The sequence below is a fragment of the Pelecanus crispus genome (assembly GCF_030463565.1).
Source record: "Pelecanus crispus isolate bPelCri1 chromosome 25 unlocalized genomic scaffold, bPelCri1.pri SUPER_25_unloc_2, whole genome shotgun sequence".
In the NCBI taxonomy this organism is placed as follows: Eukaryota; Metazoa; Chordata; class Aves; order Pelecaniformes; family Pelecanidae; genus Pelecanus; species Pelecanus crispus.
Window position 1 is genome coordinate 31005 of NW_027461233.1, and position 27330 is coordinate 58334.

At 65.7% G+C, this 27330-nt stretch overlaps 1 protein-coding gene across 1 annotated transcript; it reads left to right on the forward strand.

The window, feature by feature from the left end:
* Positions 1–25706: 25706 nt before the first annotated feature.
* On the forward strand, positions 25707–26616 carry LOC142596795 (free fatty acid receptor 3-like; the record flags this gene model as incomplete). The annotated part of the gene is made up of 1 exon (XM_075727268.1): positions 25707–26616. A coding segment is annotated over exon 1 (910 nt), but the record flags the coding sequence as incomplete, so codon positions are not given.
* Between the last annotated feature and the right edge of the window lie 714 nt (positions 26617–27330).

A 27330-nucleotide genomic window follows, 5' to 3' on the forward strand; every position in this document is an offset into this window, starting at 1 on the left:
AGGAGGGCTTGGGGGTCGCGCCCCATAGCGTGACCTTGCCGTGCTTGGGTGACCCCAAGCATCCGGACCCCCATGAGCCCGCGCGCCGGGGTCCGTGTCCCCCCGCCCCGCTCCCAAGGGAACCCGGTTTTCCGGGCTCCCAGCAGGCTTTGCGGCGGTGGGGGGTGATGTGGGGGGTGGGGGTGGTGATGTGGGGGGGTGGGGGGTGATGACCCGCCCCGGATGCCTGGGGCCGCCGTGGGGCACGACCCGATCGTGTGGGGCCGCTGCGCGAGACCGCCGCGGATGCCCGGGGCCTCGACGCCTCGAGTTCAGCGTGGGGTGGGGGGCAGGTGAGAGGGGGCCCGTGGGGTGGGGGCACCCCCAGGCGTGGGGCCCTTTGGGGGGCGGCTGTGGGGCGGAGGGAGCTGTGGGGCGGTGGGAGCTATGGGGCGGTGGGAGCTACGGGGTGGGGGGACCTATGGGGCGGTGGGATGGGTGCCTTTGGGGGACCTATGGGGTGGTGGGATGGGTGCCTTTGGGGGATCTATGGGGTGGTGGGAGCTATGGGGCAGTGGGATGGGTGCCTTTGGGGGATCTATGGGGCAGTGGGATGGGTGCCTTTGGGGGACCTATGGGGTGGTGGGATGGGTGCCTTTGGGGGATCTATGGGGTGGTGGGAGCTATGGGGCGGTGGGAGCTACGGGGTGGGGGGACCTATGGGGCAGTGGGATGGGTGCCTTTGGGGGATCTATAGGGTGGTGGGAGCTATGGGGCAGTGGGATGGGTGCCTTTGGGAGACCTATGGGGTGGTGGGAGCTATGGGGCGGTGGGAGCTACGGGGTGGTGGGAGCTATGGGGCAGTGGGATGGGTGCCTTTGGGGGATCTATAGGGTGGTGGGAGCTATGGGGCGGTGGGATGGGTGCCTTTGGGGGATCTATGGGGCGGTGGGAGCTATGGGGCGGTGGGATGGGTGCCTTTGGGGGATCTATGGGGTGGTGGGAGCTATGGGGTGGTGGGATGGGTGCCTTTGGGGGATCTATGGGGCGGTGGGATGGGTGCCTTTGGGGGATCTATGGGGTGGTGGGAGCTATGGGGTGGTGGGATGGGTGCCTTTGGGGGATCTATGGGGCGGTGGGATGGGTGCCTTTGGGGGATCTATGGGGTGGTGGGATCTATGGGGTGGTGGGAGCTATGGGGCAGTGGGATGGGTGCCTTTGGGGGATCTATGGGGTGGTGGGACCCAGATGCCCGGGTCGCTTTAGGGCAGGAGGTCTATGGGGTGGTGGGACCTATGGGGCGGTGGGACCTATGGGGTGGTGGGACCAGGACCCTTGGGCCCCTTTGGGGGATCTATGGGGCGGTGGGACCAGGACACTTGGGCCCCTTTGGGGATCTATGGGGCAGTGGGACCTATGGCGTGGTGGGATCTGGATGCCTGGGTCCCTTTGGGGGATCTATGGGGTGGTGGGACCTATGGGGCAGTGGGACCAGGACACTTGGGCCCCCTTGGGGGGATCTATGGGGTGGTGGGATCTATGGGGCAGTGGGACCAGGACACTTGGCCCCCCCGGGGGATCTATGGGGTGGTGGGACCTATGGGGCAGTGGGACCAGGACACTTGGGCCCCCTGGGGGGATCTATGGGGTGGTGGGATCTATGGGGCAGTGGGACCAGGACACTTGGGTCCCTTTGGGGATCTATGGGGTGGTGGGATCTGGATGCCTGGGGCCCTTTGGGGGATCTATGGGTCAGTGGGACCAGGACACTTGGGCCCCCCTGGGGGGATCTATGGGGCAGTGGGATCTATGGGTCAGTGGGACCAGGACACTTGCCCCCCCGGGGATCTATGGGGTAGTGGGATCTATGGGGCAGTGGGTTCTATGGGTCAGTGGGACCAGGACACTTGCCCCCTGGGGGATCTATGGGGCAGTGGGTTCTATGGGTCAGTGGGACCAGGACACTTGCCCCCCGGGGGATCTATGGGGCAGTGGGATCTATGGGGCAGTGGGTTCTATGGGTCAGTGGGACCAGGACACTTGCCCCCTGGGGGATCTATGGGGCAGTGGGATCTATGGGGCAGTGGGTTCTATGGGTCAGTGGGACCAGGACACTTGCCCCCCCGGGGATCTATGGGGCAGTGGGATCTATGGGGCAGTGGGTTCTATGGGGCAGTGGGACCAGGACACTTGGGCCCCCCTGGGGGATCTATGGGGCAGTGGGATCTATGGGGCAGTGGGATCTATGGGGCAGTGGGACCAGGACACTTGCCCCCCCGGGGATCTATGGGGCGGGGGTGGTGGCACCTGGCCTCGGCCCCTTCGAGAAGGGGGAAGGAAATGGGCTCCGCTGGCTGCGCGGGGGAGGGGCCCGGACGCCTGGGTCCCCTCCTGCGTCCCAGGGCGGGGGCGGGGTTGAGGCCGAGGCCGGATGCCTGGGTGTCCCCCCCCCCCCCGGACCCCTGGGTCCCCACCCTGGACCCCTGCGCCCCTCCCCCCACCGAATCTCTGGGGCCGCCACCCCCCAAGTTGACGCTTTGCCCAGGTCTGGACATCGCCGCCATGCGGGCCTTCGTCTGCCTCCTCTTCCTCATCCCGGGTAGGGGCCTGCGTCCCCTGGGGGGTGGGGGCGTGTGGGGCGGGGTCACGGGGGGAGGGGGAGGGGCTCCCGCCGGGCTTTGGGGGGCACGGGGGTGGGTAGGGTTCTCCAGATGCTTGGGTCCCCCCGGGCTGTGGGGCTGAAGGTGTCTCCAGAACATCTCAGTGCCCCCCAAATCCGGGGACCCGGGGGTGTGGGTCCCCAACCCCTTGGGTCCCCAAAACACCTGGGTCCCCAAAACACCTGGGTCCCTGGGTCCCCGGGGCCCCAAAAAGCCTGGGTCCCCAAAACACCTGGGTCCTTCCGGCCTTTGGGCTTGAAGGCCACCTCAGAACATCTCAATTCTCCAAAATCTGGGGACCCGGACATCTGGGTCCCCAACCCCTTGGGTCCCCACACCCCCGGGGCCCCAAAACACCTGGGTCCTTCCGGCCTTTGGGCTTGAAGGCCACCTCAGAACATCTCAATTCTCCAAAATCTGGGGACCCGGACATCTGGGTCCCCAACCCCTTGGGTCCTTGGACCCCCGGGGCCCCAAAACACCTGGGTTCCCTGGAAGCCTGGGTCCCTCCAGCCTTTGGTGTTGAAGGCCTCCTCAGAACATCTCAATGCTCCAAAATCTGGGGACCCGGACATCTGGGTCCCCAAACCCCTTGGGTCCCCACACCCCCGGGTCCCCAAAACACCTGGGTCCCCAAAACACCTGGGTCCCTGGGTCCCCAGGACCCCAAAAAACCTGGGTCCCCAAAACACCTGGGTCCCTCCGGCCTTTGGGCTTGAAGGCCACCTCAGAACATCTCAAGGCCCCAAAATCTGGGGACCCGGACATCTGGGTCCCCAACCCCTTGGGTCCCCGCACCCCCGGGTCCCCAAAACACCTGGGTCCCCTGGAAGCCTGGGTCCCTCCAGCCTTTGGTGTTGAAGGGCCTCCTCAGAACATCTCAAGGCCCCAAAATCTGGGTCTCTGGACATCTGGGTCCCCAACCCCTTGGGTCCTTGGACCCCTGGGTCCCCAAAACACCTGGGTGCCCAAAACACCTGGGTCCCTGGGTCCCCTGGAAGCCTGGGCCTTCTGCCCTTTGGGGTTGAAGGCCACCTCAGAACATCTCCATCCCTGGACACCTGGCTCCCCAAACTCCCGGGTCCCCAAAACACCTGGGTCCCTCCGGCCTTTGGGCTTGAAGGCCACCTCAGAACATCTCAATGCTCCAAAATCTGGGGACCCGGACATCTGGGTCCCCAACCCCTTGGGTCCCCACACCCCCGGGGCCCCCAAAACACCTGGGTCCCCTGGAAGCCTGGGTCCCCTCCAGCCTTTGGTGTTGAAGGCCTCCTCAGAACATCTCAAGGCCCCAAAATCTGGGTCTCTGGACATCTGGGTCCCCAACCCCTTGGGTCCTTGGACCCCTGGGTCCCCAAAACACCTGGGTGCCCAAAACACCTGGGTCCCTGGGTCCCCTGGAAGCCTGGGCCTTCTGCCCTTTGGGGTTGAAGGCCACCTCAGAACATCTCCATCCCTGGACACCTGGCTCCCCAAACTCCCGGGTCCCAAAACACCTGGGTCCCCTGGAAGCCTGGGTCCCTCCAGCCTTTGGTGTTGAAGGCCTCCTCAGAACATCTCAAGGCCCCAAAATCTGGGTCTCTGGACATCTGGGTCCCCAACCCCTTGGGTCCCCGCACCCCCGGGTCCCCAAAACACCTGGGTCCCCTGGAAGCCTGGGCCTTCTGCCCTTTGGTGTTGAAGGGCCTCCTCAGAACATCTCAAGGCTCCAAAATGTGGGTCCCCAAACACTTGGGTCACTGGGTGTCTGGGTCCCCACACTCCTGGGTCCCCAAAACACCTGGGTCCCTGGGTCCCCTGGAAGCCTGGGTCCCTCCGGCCTTTGGGCTTGAAGGTGTCTCCAGAACATCTCCATCCCTGGACACCTGGCTCCCTGGACACTTGGGTCCCCGACCACCTGGGTCCCCAGACTCCTGGGTCCCCAAAACACCTGGGTCCCCAAAACACCTGGGTCCCTGGGTCCCCTGGAAGCCTGGGTCCCTCCGGCCTTTGGGCTTGAAGGCCACCTCAAAACATCTCAATGCTCCAAAATCTGGGGTCCCCAACCACCTGGGTCCCCGACCCCTTGGGTCCCCGGACCCCTGGGTCCCCAAAACACCTGGCTGCCCAAAACACCTGGGTCCCCTGGAAGCCTGGGTCCCTCTGCCCTTTGGGGTTGAAGGCCACTTCAGAACATCTCCATCCCTGGACACCTGGCTCCCTGGACACTTGGGTCCCCCGACCACCTGGGTCCCCAGACCCCCGGGTCCCCAAAACACCTCGATCCCCCCGACCACCCGGGCCATTTACAGCTTCTGCAGGTTCCCTCTCCACCTGCCCTGAGATGGTGACCGGCTCCGAAGGAGGTGGTGGCCGCGGTGGGCTCCTGCCTTTACATCTACTGCCGCTACGACCTGTGCAAAGTGGGGGCCGAGCCCCAGCTCCGGCACTTCCGTTGGCTCTACGGCCCCGTTTACGATAAAAAAAAGGAGGAATTTATGGGGTCCGTGTTGACCGACACCCAAGGGACCCCCCGGCGTAGCCCAGGGCGACTGCAGCTTCGCCCGACCCAACGTCCAAGCCAACAGCTCCGGGCTCTACGGCTTGCGCCTGGTGGCCCAGCCCAAGCGCCCCGCCACCAAAAAAGTGCCCTGGATGCACCTTGTCACCGTCAATGTCACCGGTAGGGCCCGGCAGCCGCCTGGCAACCCCCCCCCCCCCTTGTCCTGTGGTGTCCCCCCCCCCCCCAAATCACCCCCTCCCCCCAATGTCCCACCCTTGGTCCCCTTTCTCGCTGCCGTTGCCACCCCCCGTGCCCCCACCCCCGTTGTCCCTCCTCTTCTCCCTCGTTGTCCCCCGCTTTGGTCCTCCATTTTCCTCCCTTGTCCCCCCCCCGTTATCTCCCCCATTGTCCCCCATCACCCATATTGTCCCCCCCACTGTCACCCCCCTTGTCCCCCCCCCATTTTCCTCCCTTGCCCCCCACTGTCACCCCCTTGTCCCCCCATTGTCCCCCATCACCCCATATTGTCCCCCCCTTGTCCCCCCATTTTCCTCCCTTGCCCCCCATTGTACCTCCTCGTCCCCCTATTGTCCCCCAACACCCCCTATTGTCCCCCCTTGCCCCCCCCTTGTCCCCCCCATTTTCCGCCCTTGTCCCCCTATTGTCCCCCCGTCCCCCCCCCACCCCATATTGTCCCCCCCATTTTCCTCCCTTGTCCCCCATTGTCACCCTGGTCCCTCCATTACCCCCCCGTCCCCCCGTTGTCCCCCCATCACCCCCTATTGTCCCCCCACTGTCACCCCTTGTCCCCCCAATTTCCTCCCTTGTCCCCCCCTCGTCCCCCATCACCCCATATTGTCCCCCCATTGTCCCCCCCTTGTCCCCCCATTATCCCCCTCTCTCACCCCATATTGTCCCCCCCATTTCCCCCATTTCCTCTCTTTTGGCCCCCCATTGTCCCCCCTCGTCCCCCTATTGTCCCCCATCGCCCCATATTGTCCCCCGTTGTCCCCCCACCACCCCATATTGTCCCCCCATTTTCCTCCCTTGCCCCCCCATTGTCCCCCCATCACCCCATATTGTCCCCCCTTGTCCCCCCATTTTCCTCCCTTGTCCCCTATTGTCCCCCCTCGTCCCCCCATCGCCCCCTATTGTCCCCCTATTGTCCCCCCATCGCCCCCTATTGTCCCCCCATTGTCACCCCCATTTTCCTCCCTTGGCCCCCCCATTGTCCCCCATCACCCCATATTGTCCCCCCTTGTCCCCCCCATTTTCCTCCCTTGTCCCCTATTGTCCCCCCTCGTCCCCCCATCGCCCCCATATTGTCCCCCCATTGTCCCCCCATTGTCACCCCCATTTTCCTCCCTTGCCCCCCCATTGTCCCCCCATCGCCCCATATTGTCCCCCCATTTTCCTCCCTTGTCCCCTATTGTCCCCCCTCGTCCCCCCATCACCCCCTATTGTCCCCCCACTGTCACCCCCCTTGTCCCCCCCATTGTCACCCCCATTTTCCTCCCTTGCCCCCCCATTGTCCCCCCCATCGCCCCATATTGTCCCCCCTTGTCCCCCCATTTTCCTCCCTTGTCCCCTATTGTCCCCCCTCAGGCCCCCCATCACCCCCCTATTGTCCCCCCATTGTCCCCCCATTGTCACCACTTGTCCCCCCATTGTCACCCCCATTTTCCTCCCTTGTCCCCGCTATTGTCCCCCCCGTCCCCCCATCACCCCATATTGTCCCCCCCCATTGCCACCTCCTTGCCCCCCCATTATCCCCCCCGCCCCCCATTTCCCCCCATTATCCCCCCACCGCCCCCCATTATCCCCCCCCTTGCCCCCCCATTATCCCCCTCTTGCCCCCCCTTGTCCCCCCCTTTCCCCCTCATCCCCCCCTTGTCCCCATCGTGTCCCCCCTTGTCCCCATCTTGTCCCCCCCTTACACCCGCCTCCCCCCGCCCCCCCCCCCCCCGCAGACACCCCGCCTGCCCCCCACCTATGGCTGGACCCGAGCCCCTTCACCGAAGGCCACAAGACCACCCTCGGGTGCTGGGTGCCCCCCGCCTGCCCCGAAGAGACCCCCACCCTCACCTGGGAGGGACCCATCGCCAGGGCAGCGGGGGCCTACCAAGAGCCCTGGACCCCCCCGGCCACCGTCACCCACCCCCTTCCCGGTTATCGGGGTCCGCTTGACCTTCAGACCCTTGTGGTACCACGACGGGACCCTCGCCGAGTGCGTCCTTCGGGGGGGTCCGACGGGAAGACCATCGCCCGAGCGGCCCAGCAGCTCCAGGTCAACTGTGAGATATGGGGTGGGGGTCCTGGGGGGGTGGGGTGGGGGTCCTTGGGGGGTTATGGGGGGCCCCTGGGCGGTGGGGTTCCTTGGGGGGGGTATGGGGGGCACGGGGTTCCTCATATAAGGGTTATGGGGGGGGGTCCTTGGGGGGCTACAGAGGTCCTAGCATGGGTGTCCCACCAGCTTCAGGTCCACTGTGAGATATTGGGGGGTCCCTGGGGGTCCTGGGGGTGTTTTGGGGGGCGTTATGGGGGTCCCTGGGGGGTTATGGAGGTCCCCAGGATGCTTGGGTTCCCCATATGGGTGCTATGGAGGTCCCGGGGGGGCTATGGGTGGCCCTAGCATGGGTGTCCCACCAGCTTCAGGTCCACTGTGAGATACTGGGGGGTCCCTGGGGGTCCTGGGGGTGTTTCTTGGGGGTTATGGGGGTCCCTGGGGGGTTATGTGGGTCCCCTGGATGCTTGGGTTCCCCATCTGGGTGCTATGGGGGGTCCTAGGGGGGTCTATGGGTGGCTACAGGGTGTCTATGGGTGCTAGCATGGGTGTCCCACCAGCTTCAGGTCCACTGTGAGATACTGGGGGGTCCCTGGGGGTCCTGGGGGTGTTTTGGGGGGGGTTATGGGGGTCCCTGGGGGGTTATGGAGGTCCCCAGGATGCTTGGGTTCCCCATATGGGTGCTATGGAGGTCCCGGGGGGGCTATGGGTGGCCCTAGCATGGGTGTCCCACCAGCTTCAGGTCCACTGTGAGATATTGGGGGGTCCCTGGGGGTCCTGGGGGTGTTTCATGGGAGCAATGGGGGTCCCTGGGGGTTATGTGGGTCCCCTGGATGCTTGGGTTCCCCATCTGGGTGCTATGGGGGGTCCTAGGGGGGTCTATGGGTGCTAGCATGGGTGTCCCACCAGCTTCAGGTCCACTGTGAGATACTGGGGGGTCCCTGGGGGTCCTGGGGGTGTTTCTTGGGGGTTATGGGGGTCCCTGGGGGTTATGGACATCCACTGTAAGATATCGGGGGGTCCCTGGGGGGTTATGGGGGTCCTACAGACTCCTGGGTCCCATATGGGGGTTATGGGGGGGCTGTGGGGTGTCCCTTGAGGGACCTATGGGGGCTATAGGCATCCTGGGGTTGGCCTGGGGGGGGGGGGGGGGGCAGGGGGAGTCCTGGAGGGATTTTGGGGGGTCCCTGGGGTGCTTATGGGATTCTTGAGGGGCGTATAGGACCCATACTGGTCTACACTGGTGCCTCCCCAGATGCCCCGCGGGACGTGCAGGTGGAGCTGACGCCGCCGTCCCCCGTCCACGAAGGCCGGGAGGTGACGCTGAGCTGCCGGGATTCGGCCAATCCCCCGGCCCACAGCTACACCTGGAGCTTGGGGGGCCGGATCCTGCCCCACCGCGCGGCCCAGGTCCTCCTGCAGCCCACCCGGGCCACGGACGGGGGCTCCTACAGCTGCCAGGCCACCAACGTCGTGGGGACAACTGAGTCACCCCCCACCACCCTTGAGGTCTACTGTGAGTAGGGCAAGATGGCGGCGGGGGGGCAAGATGGCGGCGGAGGGGGCAGCAAGATGGTGGCGGGGGGGCAAGATGGCGGCAGAGGGAGAGGCAAGATGGCGGCGGAGGGGGGGCAAGATGGCGGCGGGGGGGCAAGATGGCAGCGGAGGGGGCAGCAAGATGGTGGCGGGGGGGCAAGATGGCGGCAGAGGGAGAGGCAAGATGGCGGCGGAGGGGGGGCAAGATGGCGGCAGGGGGGCAAGATGGCGGCGGAGGGGGCAGCAAGATGGCGGCGGAGGGGGGGCAAGATGGCGGCAGGGGGGCAAGATGGCGGCGGGGGGGCAAGATGGCGGCGGAGGGGGCAGCAAGATGGCGGCGGGGGGGCAGCAAGATGGCGGCAGAGGGGGACACCTGCCAATCACCCTTAGCCCCACCCATGAGGAGCCTGTCAGTCACCCTTAGCCCCACCCATGAACCTTTCAGTCACCCTTAGCCCCACCCACGAACCTGTCTGTCACCTTTAGCCCCACCCACAAACCTGTCGGTCACCCTTAGCCCCACCCATGAACCTGTCAACCACCCTTAGCCCCACCCATGAACCTGTCAATCACCCTTAGCCCCACCCATGAGGTGCTTGTCAATCCCCTGTAGCCCCACCCATGAGCCTGTCAATCAGCCTTGGCCCCACCCATGAACCTGTCAATCACCCTTAGCCCCACCCATGAGGTGCTTGTCAATCCCCTGTAGCCCCACCCATGAGCCTGTCAATCACCCTTGGCCCCACCCATGAACCTATCAGTCACCCTTTGTCCCACCCCAGCATAAAACTGCCAATCACCCTTTGTCCCGCCCCACGATGAACCTGTCAATCATTTTGTCCCGCCCCATGATGAACCTGTCAATCCCCCTTAGCCCCACCCCATAAGTCACCCGCCCATCACCCAGCACCCCACCCCAATGAGGCACCTGTCAATCACCCTTCGCCCCCCCCTCCTCTTCCTGCCCCCCGGTGGGCGTGGCCAGAGCCCCTCCCAACCAATGACCGCCCACAGACGCCCCGCAGGATGTGCGGGTGGAGCTGACGCCGCCGTCCCCCGTCCACGAGGGCTGGGAGGTGACGCTGAGCTGCCGGGATTCGGCCAATCCCCCGGCCCACAGCTACACCTGGAGCTTGGAGGGCCGGATCCTGCCCCACCGCGCGGCCCAGGTCCTCCTGCAGCCCACCCGGGCCACGGACGGGGGCTCCTACAGCTGCCAGGCCACCAACAGCTTAGGGACCACCGAGTCACCCCCCACCACCCTTGAGGTCTACTGTGAGTGGGGCAAGATGGCGGCGGAGGAGGGGGGGGGGGGGGGCGAGGTGGCGGTGGGGTTGGTCAAGATGGCGGCGGGGCGGTCAAGGTGGTTGTAGGGCGGTCAAGATGGCGGTGAGGTGGTTGAGATGGTGGTGGGGTTGGTCAACATGGCTGTGGGGTGGGCAAGATGATGGTGGGGTGGCCGTGGGGTGGTCAAGATGGCAGCAGGGTGGTCAAGGTGGTTGTAGGGCGGTCAAGATGGTGGTGAGGTGGTTGAGATGGCGGTGAGGTGGTTGAGTTGGCGTGGGGTCGGTTGAGATGATGGTGGGGTGGTCAAGATGGTGGTGGGGTGGTCAAGGTGGCAGCAGGGTGGTCAAGGTGGTTGTAGGGTGGTCAAGATGGTGATGAGGTGGTCAAGATGGTGGTGAGGTGGTCAAGATGGTGGTGAGGTGGTCAAGGTGGTGGTGAGGTGGTCAAGGTGGGGGGGGGGTGGTCAAAATGGTGTTGATGTGGTCATGGTGACCATAGCGTGGTCAAGATGGTGGTCGGGGTGGTCAAGATGGCCGTAGCATGGTCAAGATGGCTGTAGGGTGGTCAAGATGGCTGTAGGGTTGCCAAGATGGCGGTCGGGGTGGTCAAGATGGCCGTAGCGTGGTCAAGATGGCTGTAGGGTGGTCAAGATGGCCGTAGGGTAGTCAAGATGGCCGTAGGGTTGCCAAGATGGTGGTGGTGGGGTGGTCGTGGTGGCCATAGGGTGGTCGTGGTGGCCATAGCGTGGTCAAGATGGCCATAGAGTGGTCAAGATGGTGGTCGGGGTGGTCAAGATGGCTGTAGCATGGTCAAGATGGCTGTAGGGTGGTCAATATGGCTGTAGGGTAGTCAAGATGGCCGTAGCGTGGTCAAGATGGCTGTAGGGTTGCCAAGATGGTGGTCGGGGTGGTCAAGATGGCCGTAGCGTGGTCAAGATGGCCGTAGGGTGGTCAAGATGGCCGTAGGGTAGTCAAGATGGCCGTAGGGTTGCCAAGATGGTGGTGGTGGGGTGGTCGTGGTGGCCATAGGGTGGTCAAGATGGCCATAGGGTGGTCAAGATGGCCGCGGGGTGGCCAAGGCGGTGGTGGGGTGGCCAAGATGGCCGTAGGGTGGTCAAGATGGCCGTAGGGTGGCCAAGATGGCCGCAGGGTGGCCAAGGCGGTGGTGGGGTGGCCAAGATGGCTGTAGGGTGGTCAAGATGGCCATGGGGTGGCCAAGATGGCTGTAGGGTAGTCAAGATGGCCGCGGGGCGGCCAAGATGGCCGCGGGGTGGTCAGAGTGGCCGCCGGATGGGGGCGTGGCACGCACCCCCTTCCGCCAATCCCCCGTCACCACGCCCCTTCCCCTTTCAAGCCCCGCCCTCTTCCCCCCCCCCACCTAGACCCGCCCCGGGCGGCCATCTTGGAGGCCCTGACCCCTCTCCCGGTGCTTACGGGCTCCCGCGTCACCTTGCGCTGCGCCCTGGGCCCCGCCCGCCCGCCTCCCTCCGCCGTCCAATGGCTGCGCAACGACCGCTGGGAGGCCGACACGCCCGGCCCCACCCTCACCTTCGCCGCCGACTCCGCCCGCAGCCGGGGCCTACCGTTGCCTCGGAGAAAATCCCGTCGGCTCCGCCCGCTCCCTGCCCCTCGCCGTCGTCGTCTGGTGTGAGTGGCGGTTTCGAGGACCCCCCCCCAACCCCCCCCCTCGGTGCTGGCGGTTTCGGGGGGCCCCGGGGAGCAGATCCCTGCCCCGAGCCACGCTTTCGAGGCCCCTCCCCCAGCTCTTCTGAGCCCCCTGGCCCCAAAAATCGGTTTCAAGCCCCCTCCCCAACCCCAAATATGGGTTTCAAGCCCCCTCACCAGCCCTAAATGATGGTTTCAAGTCCCCCCCCTTGAGCTCTTTTGAGCCCTCTGACCCCAAATATCAGTTTCAAGCCCCCTCCCCAGCCCTAAATGATGGTTTCAAGGCCCCCCCCCTTGAGCTCTTTTCAGCCCAACCCCAAATATGGGTTTCAAGCCCCCTCCCCAACCCCAAATATCGGTTTCAAGCCCCTCCCCAGCTCTAAATGACGGTTTCAAGTCCCCCCCTTGATCTCTTTTGAGCCCCCCAACCCCAAAGATCGGGTTCAAGGCCCTTCCCCAAGCTCTTTTGAGCCCCCTGACCCCAAAAATCAGTTTCAAGCCCCCTCCCCAACCCCAAATATCGGTTTCAAGCCCCCTCCCCAACCCTAAATGACAGTCTCAAGTCCCCCTGTTGAGCTCTTTTGAGCCCCCAACCCCAAATATCTGTTTCAAGCCCCCTCCCCAACCCCAAATATCGGCTTCAAGCCCCTCCCTAGAGCTCTTTGGAGCCCCCAACCCCAAATATCGGTTTCAAGCCCCCTCCTCAACCCCAACTATCGCTTTCAAGCCCCCTCCCCAGCCCTAAATGACGGTTTCACTCCCCTCCCTAGAGCTCTTTTGAGCCCCCCAACCCCAAATATGGGTTTCAAGCCCCCTCCCCAGCCCTAAATGACGGTTTCAAGCCCGCCCCATAGGGCTCTTTTGAGCCCCCAACCCCAAATACCATTTTCAAGCCCCCTCCCCAGCCCTAAAATGACGGTTTCAACCCCCTCCCCCGAGCTCTTTTAAGCCCTGCACCCCCAACTATCGGTTTCAAGCCCCCTCCCCAACCCCAAAGATCGCTTTCAAGCCCCATCTCCAACCCCAAATATCTGTTTCAAGCCCCCTCCTCAACCCCAACTATCGGTTTCAAGCCCCCTCCCCAGCCCTAAATGATGGTTTCAATCCCCCCCCTAGAGCTCTTTTGAGCCCCCCCCCCCCCAACTATCGGTTTCAAGCCCCCTCCCCAACCCCAAAGATCCCTTTCAAGCCCCCTCTCCAACCCCAACTATCAGTTTCAAGCCCCCTCCCCAACCCCAACTATCGGTTTCAAGCCCCCTCCCCAGCCCTCAATGACGGTTTCAAGCCCCTCCCTAGAACTCTTTTCAGCCTCCCAACCCCAAATATCTGTTTCAAGCCCCCTCCTCCACCCCAAATATGGGTTTCAAGCCCCCTCCCCAGCCCTAAATGACGGTTTCAATCCCCTCCCTAGAGCTCTTTTGAGCCCCCCACCCCAACTATCGGTTTCAAGCCCCCTCCCCAGCCCTCAATGACGGTTTCAAGCCCGCCCCCTAGAGCTCTTTTGAGCCCCCCACCCCAACTATCTGTTTCAAGCCCCCTCCCCAGCCCTAAATGACGGTTTCACTCCCCTCCCTAGAGCTCTTTTGAGCCCCCCACCCCAACTATCGGTTTCAAGCCCCCTCCCCCACCCCAACTATCGGTTTCAAGCCCCTCCCTAGAGCTCTTTTGAGCCCCCCAACCCCAACTATCGCTTTCAAGCCCCCTCCCCAGCCCTAAATGATGGTTTCAATCCCCCCCCTAGAGCTCTTTTGAGCCCCCCACCCCCACTATCGGTTTCAAGCCCCCTCCCCAACCCCAAATAACGGTTTCAAGCCCCCTCCCCAGCCCTAAATGATGGTTTCACTCCCCTCCCTAGAGCTCTTTTGAGCCCCCCACCCCCACTATCGGTTTCAAGCCCCCTCCCCACCCCCAAATAACGGTTTCAAGCCCCCCCACCCCCCCCTTAACGGCATTTTCTGCCCCCCCCGCAGACCCTCCCAAGGCTGTGTGGGTGCTGCAGAGCCCCGGGGGTCCGGTGGTGGCCGGGCGGAGCCCGGTCCGGCTTTGCTGCCGGGTGGGGGCCGCCGAGCCCCCCAAATTCCGGATCAGCTGGTTCAAGAACGGGGAGGAGCTGCCCGCGGCCGGCGCCGAACTCCTCCTGCCGCGCCCCGAACCGGCCGACGCCGCCGCCTACACCTGCCAGGCCCGAAACGACGTGGGGGGCACCCGCAGCCCCCCCTTGACCCTCGTCGTTCACTGTGAGTTGGACCCCCAAAAATTCCTGGGGAGGGGGAAGGGCTGGGGGGGGGCGCGGGAGCGGGCGGCCCTTCCCCCTCCCCCCCCCCCTCCAGGACCCCCTGATCGCCTTTTGCTCTTCTTCTTGGGGGGGACCCAAGAACCAGCGCCCCCCCAAAAAAGGGGTCCAGGGGTTGGGGGCCCCAAAAAAAAGGGATCATGGGGTTGGGGGTCCCCCCAAAAAAGGGACCCAGGGGTTGGGGGTCCCCAAAAAAAGGGATCATGGGGTTGGGGGTCCCCAAAAAAGGACCCAGGGGTTGGGGGTCCCAAAAAGGGGACACAGGGGTTGGGGGTCCCCAAAAAAGGGACGCAGGGGTTGGGGGTCCCAAAAAGGGGTCCAGGGTTTGGGGGTCCCCAAAAAAGGGACGCAGGGGTTGGGGGTCCCAAAAAGGGGACACAGGGGTTGGGGGTCCCCAAAAAAGGGAGCCAGGAGTCGGGGGTCCCAAAAAGGGGACCCAGGGGTTGGGGGTTCCCCCAAAAAGGGGACGCAGGGGTTGGGGGTCCCCAAAAAAGGGACGCAGGGGTTGGGGGTCCCAAAAAGGGGACGCAGGGGTTGGGGGTCCCCAAAAAAGGGAGCCAGGAGTCGGGGGTCCCAAAAAGGGGACCCAGGGGTTGGGGGTCCCCAAAAGAGGGATGCAGGGGTTGGGGGTCCCAAAAAGGGGACACAGGGGTTGGGGGTCCCCAAAAAAGGGACGCAGGGGTTGGGGGGGGTCCCCAAAAAGGGGACGCAGGGGTTGGGGGTCCCCAAAAAAGGGTCGCAGGAGTTGGGGGTCCCCAAAAAAGGGATGCAGGGGTTGGGGGTCCCCAAAAAAGGGACCCAGGAGTTGGGGGGGGTCCCCAAAAAAGGGATGCAGGGGTTGGGGGTCCCCAAAAAGGGGACACAGGTGTTGGGGGGGGTCCCCAAAAAAGGGACGCAGGGGTTGGGGGTCCCCAAAAAGGGGACGCAGGGGTTGGGGGGGGTCCCCAAAAAAGGGTCCCAGGAGTTGGGGGTCCCCAAAAAAGGGTCCAGGGGTTGGGGTCCCCAAAAAAAGGGATCATGGGGTTGGGGGTCCCCCCAAAAAAGGGACGCAGGGGTTGGGGGGGGTCCCCAAAAAGGGGACGCAGGGGTGGGGGGTCCCCCAAAAAAGGGATGCAGAGGTTGGGGGTCCCCAAAAAGGGGACACAGGGGTTGGGGGGGGTCCCCAAAAAAGGGACGCAGGGGTTGGGGGTCCCCAAAAAGGGGACGCAGGGGTTGGGGGGGGTCCCCAAAAAAGGGTCCCAGGAGTTGGGGGTCCCCAAAAAAGGGTCCAGGGGTTGGGGTCCCCCAAAAAAGGGATCATGGGGTTGGGGGTCCCCCCAAAAAAGGGACGCAGGGGTTGGGGGGGGTCCCCAAAAAGGGGACGCAGGGGTGGGGGGTCCCCCAAAAAAGGGATGCAGAGGTTGGGGGTCCCCAAAAAGGGGACACAGGGGTTGGGGGGGGTCCCCAAAAAAGGGACGCAGGGGTTGGGGGTCCCCAAAAAGGGGACACAGGGGTTGGGGGGGGTCCCCAAAAAAGGGTCCCAGGAGTTGGGGGTCCCCAAAAAAGGGTCCAGGGGTTGGGGGTCCCCCAAAAAAAGGGATCATGGGGTTGGGGGTCCCCCCAAAAAAGGGACGCAGGGGTTGGGGTCCCCCCCAAACCGTGGGCGCTGCCGTTCGTGCCGCAGTTGGGCCCCGGGAGGTGGAGCTGGTGCCGGAGCCCAGCCAGCGGGTGCAGGAGCTGAGTGACGTCACCCTGCGGTGCCACGCCCGGTCGCGCCCCCCACCCAGCGCCTTCGAGTGGTTCTGGGACGAGCGGCCCCTGGGGCGCAGCCCCACGGGCTCCTGGGTGCTGCGAGGGGTGCAGGCGCGGGCGTCCGGGCGCTACCGCTGCCGCGTCACCAACGCCATCGCCAGCGCCGACTCCGCCGACGTCAGCGTCACCGTCTACTGTAAGGGGCCCACGCCCTCGGGGGGATTCGGGGGCGCCCCATAGGAGCCCCCTTGGGGTGCCCCTGACCCATAGGAGCCCCTTGGGGCGCCCCTGCCCCATAGGAGCCCCTTGGGGTGCCCCTGACCCATAGGAGCCCCTTGGGGCGCCCCTGCCCCATAGGAGCCCCTTGGGGTGCCTCTGCCCCATAGGAGCCCCTTGGGGTGCCCCTGACCCATAGGAGCCCCTTGGGGCGCCCCTGCCCCATAGGAGCCCCTTGGGGTGCCCCTGACCCATAGGAGCCCCTTGGGGCGCCCCTGCCCCATAGGAGCCCCCTTGGGGTGCCCCTGACCCATAGGAGCCCCCTTGGGGTGTCCCTGCCCCATGGGATCCCCTTGGGGTGCCCCTGCCCCATGGGACCCACCTTGGGGTGCCTCTGCCCCATAGGAGTCCCCTTGGGGTGCCCCTGCCCCATAGGAGCCCCTTGGGGTGCCTCTGCCCCATGGGACGCCCTTGGGGTGCCCCTGCCCCATAGGAGCCCCTTGGGGTGCCTCTGCCCCATGGGACGCCCTTGGGGTGCCCCTGACCCATAGGAGCCCCTTGGGGTGCCCCTGCCCCATAGGAGCCCCTTGGGGTGCCTCTGCCCCATGGGACGCCCTTGGGGTGCCCCTGACCCATAGGAGCCCCTTGGGGTGTCCCTGCCCCATGGGATCCCCTTGGGGTGCCCCTGCCCCATGGGACGCCCTTGGGGTGCCCCTGACCCATAGGAGCCCCCTTGGGGTGTCCCTGCCCCATGGGATCCCCTTGGGGTGCCCCTGCCCCATGGGACCCACCTTGGGGTGCCTCTGCCCCATAGGAGCCCCTTGGGGTGCCCCTGCCCCATAGGAGCCCCTTGGGGTGCCTCTGCCCCATGGGACGCCCTTGGGGTGCCCCTGACCCATAGGAGCCCCCTTGGGGTGTCCCTGCCCCATGGGATCCCCTTGGGGTGCCCCTGCCCCATGGGACGCCCTTGGGGTGCCCCTGACCCATAGGAGCTCCCTTGGGGTGTCCCTGCCCCATGGGATCCCCTTGGGGTGCCTCTGCCCCATAGGAGCCCCTTGGGGTGCCCCTGCCCCATAGGAGCCCCTTGGGGTGCCTCTGCCCCATGGGACGCCCTTGGGGTGCCCCTGACCCATAGGAGCCCCCTTGGGGTGTCCCTGCCCCATGGGATCCCCTTGGGGTGCCCCTGCCCCATGGGACGCCCTTGGGGTGCCCCTGACCCATAGGAGCCCCCTTGGGGTGTCCCTGCCCCATGGGATCCCCTTGGGGTGCCCCTGCCCCATGGGACGCCCTTGGGGTGCCCCTGCCCCATGGGACCCAGGTGCCCAGGACCCCCTTGGGGGCTGTCCCTGCCCCACAGAACCCCTTGCGGCCCCCCTGCCCCATAGGACCCCTTGGTGCCCCCCCTGCCCCATAGGACCCCTTGGTGCCCCCCTGCCCCACAGAACCCCTTGGTGCCCCCCTGCCCCACAGGACCCCTTGGTGCCCCCCCTGCCCCACAGAACCCCTTGGTGCCCCCCTGCCCCACAGGACCCCTTGGTGCCCCCCTGCCCCACAGAACCCCTTGGGGCCCCCCCTGCCCCACAGGACCCCTTGCGGCCCCCCTGCCCCACAGAACCCCTTGGTGCCCCCCTGCCCCACAGGACCCCTTGGTGCCCCCCTGCCCCACAGAACCCCTTGGGGCCCCCCTGCCCCACAGAACCCCTTGCGGCCCCCCTGCCCCACAGGACCCCTTGGTGCCCCCCTGCCCCACAGAACCCCTTGGTGCCCCCCTGCCCCACAGGACCCCTTGGTGCCCCCCTGCCCCACAGAACCCCTTGGGGCCCCCCTGCCCCACAGGACCCCTTGGTGCCCCCCTGCCCCACAGAACCCCTTGGTGCCCCCCTGCCCCACAGGACCCCTTGGTGCCCCCCCTGCCCCACAGGACCCCTTGGGGCCCCCCTGCCCCACAGAACCCCTTGGTGCCCCCCTGCCCCACAGGACCCCTTGGTGCCCCCCTGCCCCACAGGACCCCTTGGTGCCCCCCTGCCCCACAGAACCCCTTGGTGCCCCCCTGCCCCACAGGACCCCTTGGTGCCCCCCTGCCCCACAGAACCCCTTGGGGCCCCCCTGCCCCACAGGACCCCTTGGTGCCCCCCTGCCCCACAGAACCCCTTGGTGCCCCCCTGCCCCACAGAACCCCTTGGTGCCCCCCTGCCCCACAGGACCCCTTGGTGCCCCCCTGCCCCACAGAACCCCTTGGTGCCCCCCTGCCCCACAGGACCCCTTGGTGCCCCCCTGCCCCACAGAACCCCTTGCGGCCCCCCTGCCCCACAGGACCCCTTGGTGCCCCCCTGCCCCATAGGACCCCTTGGTGCCCCCCTGCCCCACAGGACCCCTTGCGGCCCCCCTGCCCCATAGGACCCCTTGGGCCCCCCCTGCCCCACAGGACCCCTTGCGGCCCCCCTGCCCCACAGAACCCCTTGGTGCCCCCCTGCCCCACAGAACCCCTTGGTGCCCCCCTGCCCCACAGGACCCCTTGGTGCCCCCCTGCCCCACAGAACCCCTTGGTGCCCCCCTGCCCCACAGGACCCCTTGCGGCCCCCCTGCCCCATAGGACCCCTTGGTGCCCCCCTGCCCCACAGGACCCCTTGCGGCCCCCCTGCCCCATAGGACCCCTTGGGCCCCCCCTGCCCCACAGGACCCCTTGCGGCCCCCCTGCCCCACAGGACCCCTTGGTGCCCCCCTGCCCCACAGAACCCCTTGGTGCCCCCCTGCCCCACAGAACCCCTTGGGGCCCCCCTGCCCCACAGGACCCCTTGGTGCCCCCCTGCCCCACAGAACCCCTTGGTGCCCCCCTGCCCCACAGGACCCCTTGGTGCCCCCCTGCCCCACAGAACCCCTTGGTGCCCCCCTGCCCCACAGGACCCCTTGGTGCCCCCCTGCCCCACAGAACCCCTTGGTGCCCCCCTGCCCCATAGGACCCCTTGGTGCCCCCCTGCCCCACAGAACCCCGGCCTCTCCTCCATTCCCAGACTCCACCGGCACCATCCTCCGAAGGACCTTCCTGGGGCTCGGCGTGGGGCTGGGCGTCCCCTTGGTGCTGGGCACCCTTGGGTGCTTCCTCCGCCGCCGGTGAGCCAGGCACGGGGGTCCCCCTCCGCCCCCCCAACCCCCCCACCCCAATTTTTGTGTCCCCCCCCCCCCCCCCCAAAGTGGGGAGCGGGGCAAGCTGGGGCACCCAAACCATCCGGAACGTTCCTTTAGGTGGCACCGGCGGCAGATGGCGGCCGATGAGGAACCCGTGGTAGAACCGTCGGGAACCTTCTTCCTCCGGAACAAAAAGGTAGCCCACCCCCACCCTGACCCCCACCCTGACCCCCCCCCCCCCACCCAGCCGGGTCCCTCTTGGTCACCTGGGTGCTACGTGAGGTGGGGGGTGCCCCCCGTCTTCCCGCAGCCCCGGCCGCCCGGCTCCCCTCGACCTCCTCGGGACAACGCCGACGCCATCAGCTACTCCTCCTTGTTGTTGCCTTCCGGGTCCGCCGCGACCCCCAGGTAGCCCCCACCCCCCCCACCCCCACCCCCACCCACCCACCCACCCGCTCCCGGGTGGCGCCCGGGCGCCCTTGACCGACGTGGGTCACCGGCTGCCCCCCGACGCCAGGCTGCACGGGGACGCCGTCGTCTACACCGTCCTCAAGAAGAACGCCGGGGCTGCGAAGGTACCCGATGGCCCCCGCCGGGTGCCCAGTGTCCCTCGTGTCCCCCTCCATGGCCCCCTCCATGTCATCCATGTCCCCAATGTCCCTCATGTCCCCCTTGATGGCCCCCATGTCCCCAATGTTCCTCATCTCCCCCTGGATGTCCTCCATGTCCCCCTCAATGTCCCCAATGTCCCTCATGTCCCTCTCCATGTCCCCAGTGTCCCTCATGTCCCCCTCCATGTCCCTCTCCATGTCCCCCTCCATGTCCTCCATGTCCCCCTCCATGTCCTCCATGTCCCCAATGTTCCTCATGTCCCCCCTTGATGCCCTCCATGTCCTCCTTGATGTCCCCCATGTCCCCAATGTCCCTCATGGCCCCCCTTGATGCCCTCCATGTCCCCCTTGATGTCCCCAATGTCCCTCATGTCCCCCTTGATGTCCTCCATGTCCTCAATGTCCCTCATGTCCCCCTTGATGTCCCCCTTGATGTCCCCCACGTCCCCCTCGATGTCCTCCATGTCCCAATGTCCCTCCATGTCCCGCTCGATGTCCCCCATGTCCCCAATGTCCCTCATATCCCCCTCGATGTCCCCCTTGATGTCCCCCATGTCCTCCATGTCCTTAATGTCCCTCATGTCCCCCTCGATGTCCTCCATGTCCTCCTTGATGTCCGCAATGTCCCTCATGTCCCCCTTGATGGCCCCCATGTCCCCCTTGATGGCCCCAATGTCCCTCATGTCCCCCTCAATGTCCCCCTCCATGTCCCCCTCCATGTCCCCAGTGTCCCTCATGTCCCCCTCCATGTCCCCCTCCATGTCCCCCTCCATGTCCTCCATGTCCCCAATGTTCCTCATGTCCCCCCTTGATGCCCTCCATGTCCCCCTTGATGTCCCCAATGTCCCCCTCCATGTCCTCCATGTCCCCCTTGATGTCCCCAATGTCCTCCATGTCCTTAATGTCCCTCATGTCCCCCTTGATGTCCCCCTTGATGTCCCCCACGTCCCCCTCGATGTCCTCCATGTCCCCAATGTCCCCAATGTCCCTCATGTCCCCCTCGATGTCCCCCTTGATGTCCCCCATGTCCTCCATGTCCTTAATGTCCCTCATGTCCCTCTTGATGTCTCCCTTGATGTCCCCCATGTCCCCAATGTCCCTCATGTCCCCCTCGATGCCCTCCATGTCCTCCTTGATGTCCCCAATGTCCCTCATGTCCCCCTTGACGTCCTCCATGTCCCCCTTGATGTCCCCAATGTTCCTCATCTCCCCCCTTGATGCCCTCCATGTCCCCCTCAATGTCCTCAACGTCCCCCACGTCCCCCTCAACGTCCCCGATATCCCTCAGTCCCCCTTGATGTCCCCCCCGACGTGTCCCCATCCCCTGTCACCATCCACCCCCACATGTCCCCCTTGATGTCCCCAATGTCCCCCTTGATGTCCCCCCTTGGTGTCCCCATCCCGTCACTGTCCACCCCCACAGGCCACCGAAGGTCCCGACTATGAGAACGTCCAACCTGGGCCCAGCAGCCAAAATCGGGACAGGGACAGGGGCAGGGACGGGGACGGGACCCTGGTCTACGCCACTCTGGCCCTGTCCTCCTTGGGGACAACCCGGGGAGAGGCCGAGGACGTTGGGGACACCGTTGAGTACACGGCCCTGAGGCACTGAGGCCGTGGGGACGCCGAGGGAGGTCACCGACGCGGGGCCACCACGAAATGGCCGAAGGGACGCGAGGGCTTGGCTGCCGCGGGGGGGATGAGGAACATGGCCACCATGGGGGGGCACGGGCAGATGGGGACGTGGGGACGTTGGGGACGTGGGGACGTTGAGGACGTGGGGACGTTGGGGATGTTGAGGACGTTGAGGACGTTGGGGACGTTGGGGACGTTGAGGACGTGGGGACGTTGGGGACGTTGGGGATGTGGGGACGTTGGGGACGTTGAGGACGTTGAGGACGTGGGGACATTGAGGACGTGGGGACGTTGAGGACGTTGGGGACGTTGAGGACGTTGAGGACATTGGAGACGTTGGGGATGTTGAGGACATTGGAGACGTTGGGGACGTTGAGGACGTTGAGGACGTGGGGACGTTGAGGACGTTGAGGATGTTGGGGATGTGGGGATGTTGAGGATGTGGGGACGTTGAGGACGTGGGGACGTTGAGGACGTTGGGGACGTTGGGGATGTGGGGATGTTGAGGATGTGGGGACGTTGAGGACGTTGAGGACGTGGGGACGTTGAGGACGTGGGGACGTTGAGGACGTTGAGGACATTGGGGACGTTGGGGACGTTGGGGATGTGGGGACGTTGGGGACGTTGGGGATGTGGGGACGTTGGGGACGTTGGGGACGTTGAGGACGTTGAGGATGTTGGGGATGTTGAGGACATTGGGGACACTGGGACACTGGGACACTGGGGACACTGGGGACACTGGGACACTGGGACATGGGGACACTGGGGACACTGGGACACTGGGGACACTGGGACATGGGGACACTGGGACATGGGGACACTGGGGACACTGGGACACTGGGACGTGGGGACACTGGGACACTGGGCCATGGGGACATGGGGACACTGGGGACACTGGGGACACTGGGCCATGGGGACACTGGGGACACTGGGCCGTGGGGACATGGGGACACTGGGGACACTGGGCCATGGGGACACTGGGGACACTGGGGACACTGGGGACACTGGGGACACTGGGCCATGGGGACACTGGGACACTGGGGACACTGGGGACACTGGGCCGTGGGGACATGGGGACACTGGGACACTGGGGACACTGGGGACACTGGGGACACTGGGGACACTGGGGCCACTGGGACACTGGGACATGGGGACACTGGGGACACTGGGACACTGGGATGTGGGGACACTGGGACGTGGGGACATGGGGACACTGGGACACTGGGGACACTGGGGACACTGGGCCATGGGGACACTGGGGACACTGGGGACACTGGGACACTGGGCCATGGGGACACTGGGGACACTGGGGACACTGGGACACTGGGGACACTGGGGACACTGGGATGTGGGGACACTGGGGACACTGGGGACACTGGGGACACTGGGCCATGGGGACACTGGGGACACTGGGACACTGGGCCATGGGGACACTGGGGACACTGGGGACACTGGGATGTGGGGACACTGGGGACACTGGGGACACTGGGCCATGGGGACACTGGGACACTGGGCCATGGGGACACTGGGGACACTGGGGACACTGGGGATACTGGGGACACTGGGACGTGGGGACATGGGGACACTGGGATGTGGGGACACTGGGGACACTGGGCCATGGGGACACTGGGGACACTGGGGACACTGGGATGTGGGGACACTGGGGACACTGGGACACTGGGCCATGGGGACACTGGGCCATGGGGACACTGGGGACACTGGGGACACTGGGACACTGGGCCATGGGGACACTGGGGACACTGGGGACACTGGGACACTGGGGACACTGGGGACACTGGGATGTGGGGACACTGGGGACACTGGGGACACTGGGGACACTGGGCCATGGGGACACTGGGGACACTGGGACACTGGGCCATGGGGACACTGGGGACACTGGGGACACTGGGATGTGGGGACACTGGGGACACTGGGGACACTGGGCCATGGGGACACTGGGACACTGGGCCATGGGGACACTGGGGACACTGGGGACACTGGGGACACTGGGGACACTGGGACGTGGGGACATGGGGACACTGGGATGTGGGGACACTGGGGACACTGGGCCATGGGGACACTGGGGACACTGGGGACACTGGGATGTGGGGACACTGGGGACACTGGGACACTGGGCCATGGGGACACTGGGCCATTAAGGACACAGTGGTGGCCACTTCAGTGTCCTGCCCACCACGGGGGGGGAGGGGCCAAGCTCAAGGCCACGCCCAGAAGCCCCCGTGGGGGCGTGGCCAACACCCCAGCACCAGCTTGCCAAGAGGGGGTGGGGCTGGGCCACCCCCCCCAATAAAATAATCCTTGGCGCTAATTAATCGAATTAATCACCCCGGGCACCCGCTTCCTTTTTTGGGGTGGGGGGCGGGACCTCTCGGGTGCCGAGCGGTGATTGGGCGCTTTTTGGGGTGGGGGTGGGGGTGGGTGGGGCAGGAGGAGGAGGAGGGGCAGCCGGAATGCCTGGGTCCCTTGGGTGGGGGTGGGGGGGGGGGTGGGGGGGTGGGGTGGGGAGGATCGGGGGTGGGGGGGGGGTGGGGTGTTTCTGGCCATTGATTGGTCCCCGTCCCCGTCCGTCTGTCCGGCCGCCCGTCTGCTGCCACGGTAGGGGTCGAACGCTTCCCCCGCCCTTGAACTTCACCCTGGGGACCCCCCCCCAAAGAGCCAGGGACCCCCCCCCCCCCCCCGCCCCCAAGCCAGGGACCCCCCCACCCACCTCGGGTCCCCCAGAAACCCCCCAGAGACCCCACCTCAAACCCAGAACCCCCCTAAAGACCCCACCCAGGGACCCAGCACCCACCCCAGGGACCCCACCCAGATCCTCCCAAAGACCCCAATTCCAACCAGGGACCCAGCAGGTCCCCCAGAAACCCCCCAGAGACCCCACCCAGGGACCCAGCACCCACCTCAGGTCCCCTCTGGACCCCCCAGAGACCCCACCCAGGGACCCACCACCCACCTCAGGTCCCCTCTGGACCCCCAAAAGGCCCCACCTCAAACCTAGCACCCAGCACCCACCCCAGGGACCCCACCCAGATCCTCCCAAAGACCCCAATTCCAACCCAGGGACCCACCACCCATCTCAGTTCCCCTGTGGACCCCCCAAAGACACCACCCAGCACCCACCACCCACCCCAGGGACCCCAGAACCTCCCAAAGACCCCCCTTCCAACCCAGGGACCCACCACCCACCTCACCTCCCCCAGAAACCCCCCAAAGACCCCACCCAGGGACCCACCACCCACCTCAGGTCCCCTCTGGACCCCCCAGAGACCCCACCCAGGGACCCACCACCCACCTCAGGTCCCCTCTGGACCCCCGAAAGACCCCACCTCAAACCCAGCACCCAGCACCCACCCAGGGACCCCACCCAGATCTTCCCAAAGACCCCAATTCCAACCAGGGACCCAGCAGGTCCCCCAGAAACCCCCCAGAGACCCCACCCAGGGACCCAGCACCCACCTCAGGTCCCCTGCAGATCCCCCAAAGACCCCAACCCAGCACCCACCACCCACCCCAGGCCCCACGAGATCCTCCCAAAGACCCCAATTCCAAGCAGGGACCCACCACCCAGCTCAGTTCCCCTGTGGACCCCCCAAAGACCCCACCCAGGGACCCAGCACCCCCCTCAGATCCCCTGTGGACCTCCCAAAGACCCCAACCCAGCACCCACCACCCACCCCAGGGACCCCAGAACCTCCCAAAGACCCCCCTTCCAACCCAGGGACCCACCACCCACCTCAGGTCCCCCAGAAACCCCCCAAATACCCCACCCAGGGACCCACCACCCACTTCAGGTCCCCTGTGGACCCCCCAAATACCCCACCCAGGGACCCACCACCCACCTCAGGTCCCCTCTGGACCCCCAAAAGGCCCCACCTCAAACCCAGCACCCAGCACCCACCCAGGGACCCCACCCAGATCTTCCCAAAGACCCCAATTCCAACCCAGGGACCCACCACCCACCTCAGGTTCCCTCTGGCCCCCCCAAAGACCCCAACCCAGCACCCACCACCCACCCCAGGCCCCACGAGATCCTCCCAAAGACCCCTCTTCCAACCCAGGGCCCCACCACCCACCCCACCGAACCCCCGTAGCTCCCAACCACCGTTGGCCAACCCACCCTGAGCCCGGAAGCCCCCCCCCCCCGAACGGCCCCACCTCCCAAAATCCGACAGGTCCCGGCTGCCATGTCGACCACGCCGTTTGCCGTCAACCACCACCTGTGCTTGGGCGTCTACGCCGTGGCCTTCACCTTGGGGCTGCCCCTCAACGTGGCAGCCCTGGTGGCCTTGGGGACGGCGGCCCGGCGCCGGCGCCTGTTGCCCGCCGACGTCCTCCTCCTCAACCTGACCATCGCCGACCTGGCGCTGGTCATCTCCTTGCCCGTCCGGATGGCCGAAGCGGCATGGGAAGCCACCTGGAAGCTTCCACCGGCCCTCTGCCCGCTCTTCGTCTTCCTCTTCTTCACCAGCATCTACCTCACCATCCTCTCCCTCACCGCCCTCAGCGTCGACCGTTACCTCAGCGCCGCCTACCCCGTCCAATACCGCCGGCGCCGCCGGGTAACCCACGCCACGGCGGCCGCCGCCGGCTTCTGGGTGGCCGCTTTGGCCCACTGCAGCGTGGTCTACGTGGCCCAACCCAACGCGGCGGTCAACGGCACGGCGTGCTACACCCGTTTCGCCGCCCCTCAGCTGGCCACGCTGCTGGCTCTCCGCCTGGAGATCTTCCTGGTGCTGTTCTGCGTGCCCTTGCTCATCACCGCCTTCTGCTACGGCCGCTTGGTCTGCATCGTGGTCGCCCTCCCCGCCACGCCGCCGGGTCGGAGGTACCGAGCGGTGGCCCTGGCGTCGGCCACCGCCGTGGCCTTCGTCCTCTGCTTCGCCCCCTTCAACGTCTCGCACGTGGTGGGGTACCTACGGCAGGAGAACCCCCCTTGGCGAGCCTACGCCGTGCTGCTCACCACCCTCAGCACTTGCCTCGACCCTCTCATCTTCTGCTTCTCCTCCGCTGCCCTAAGACGGGGGCTCTGGCAAGTTTGGGACGCGGTGGGACTTGGCCGGCTCTGCGCCAGGTGCCGGTCGGTGGTGGGACAAAGTGAGGGTCCGGCCAAGGCGACCGGACGTGGTGGACCTGGGACATCTTCACATCAAGGGCCAGGTGGTGCCGAGGTGGTGCCACCTTGGGGGCTTAAGACCTGAAAGAGCCCAACGTGGGACGCGGGGTTTGGGGGGGGTGGGGTGGGGGTTGGGGGGTGTCTGGGGAGAGTCTCGGGTGAGATGCGGAGGAGTTTGGTGGCCAGGGCAAATGAAAGCCGGCGCTTTGAGCCACAAAAGGCTTCCCTGGGCTTCCTTGAGTGGGGTGAGTTGGGTTGAGACCAGGTGAGTTGGGTTCAGTCAAGGCATTGGGTTGAGCTCAGTTGAGTTGGGTTCACCTGAGGCTTTGGGTTGAGTTGGGTTCACCTGAGGCTTTGGGTTGAGTTGGGTTCAGCTGAGACCTTGGGTTGAGTTGGGTTCACCTGAGGCTTTGGGTTGAGTTGGGTTCACCTGAGGCTTTGGGTTGAGTTGAGTTCAGCTGAGACCTTGGGTTGAGTTGAGTTCAGCTGAGGCTTTGGGTTGAGTTGGGTTCAGCTGAGACCTTGGGTTGAGTTGGGTTCACCTGAGACCTTGGGTTGAGTTGGGTTCACCTGAGGCTTTGGGTTGAGTTGAGTTCAGCTGAGACCTTGGGTTGAGTTGAGTTCAGCTGAGACCTTGGGTTGAGTTGAGTTCAGCTGAGGCTTTGGGTTGAGTTGAGTTCAGCTGAGGCTTTGGG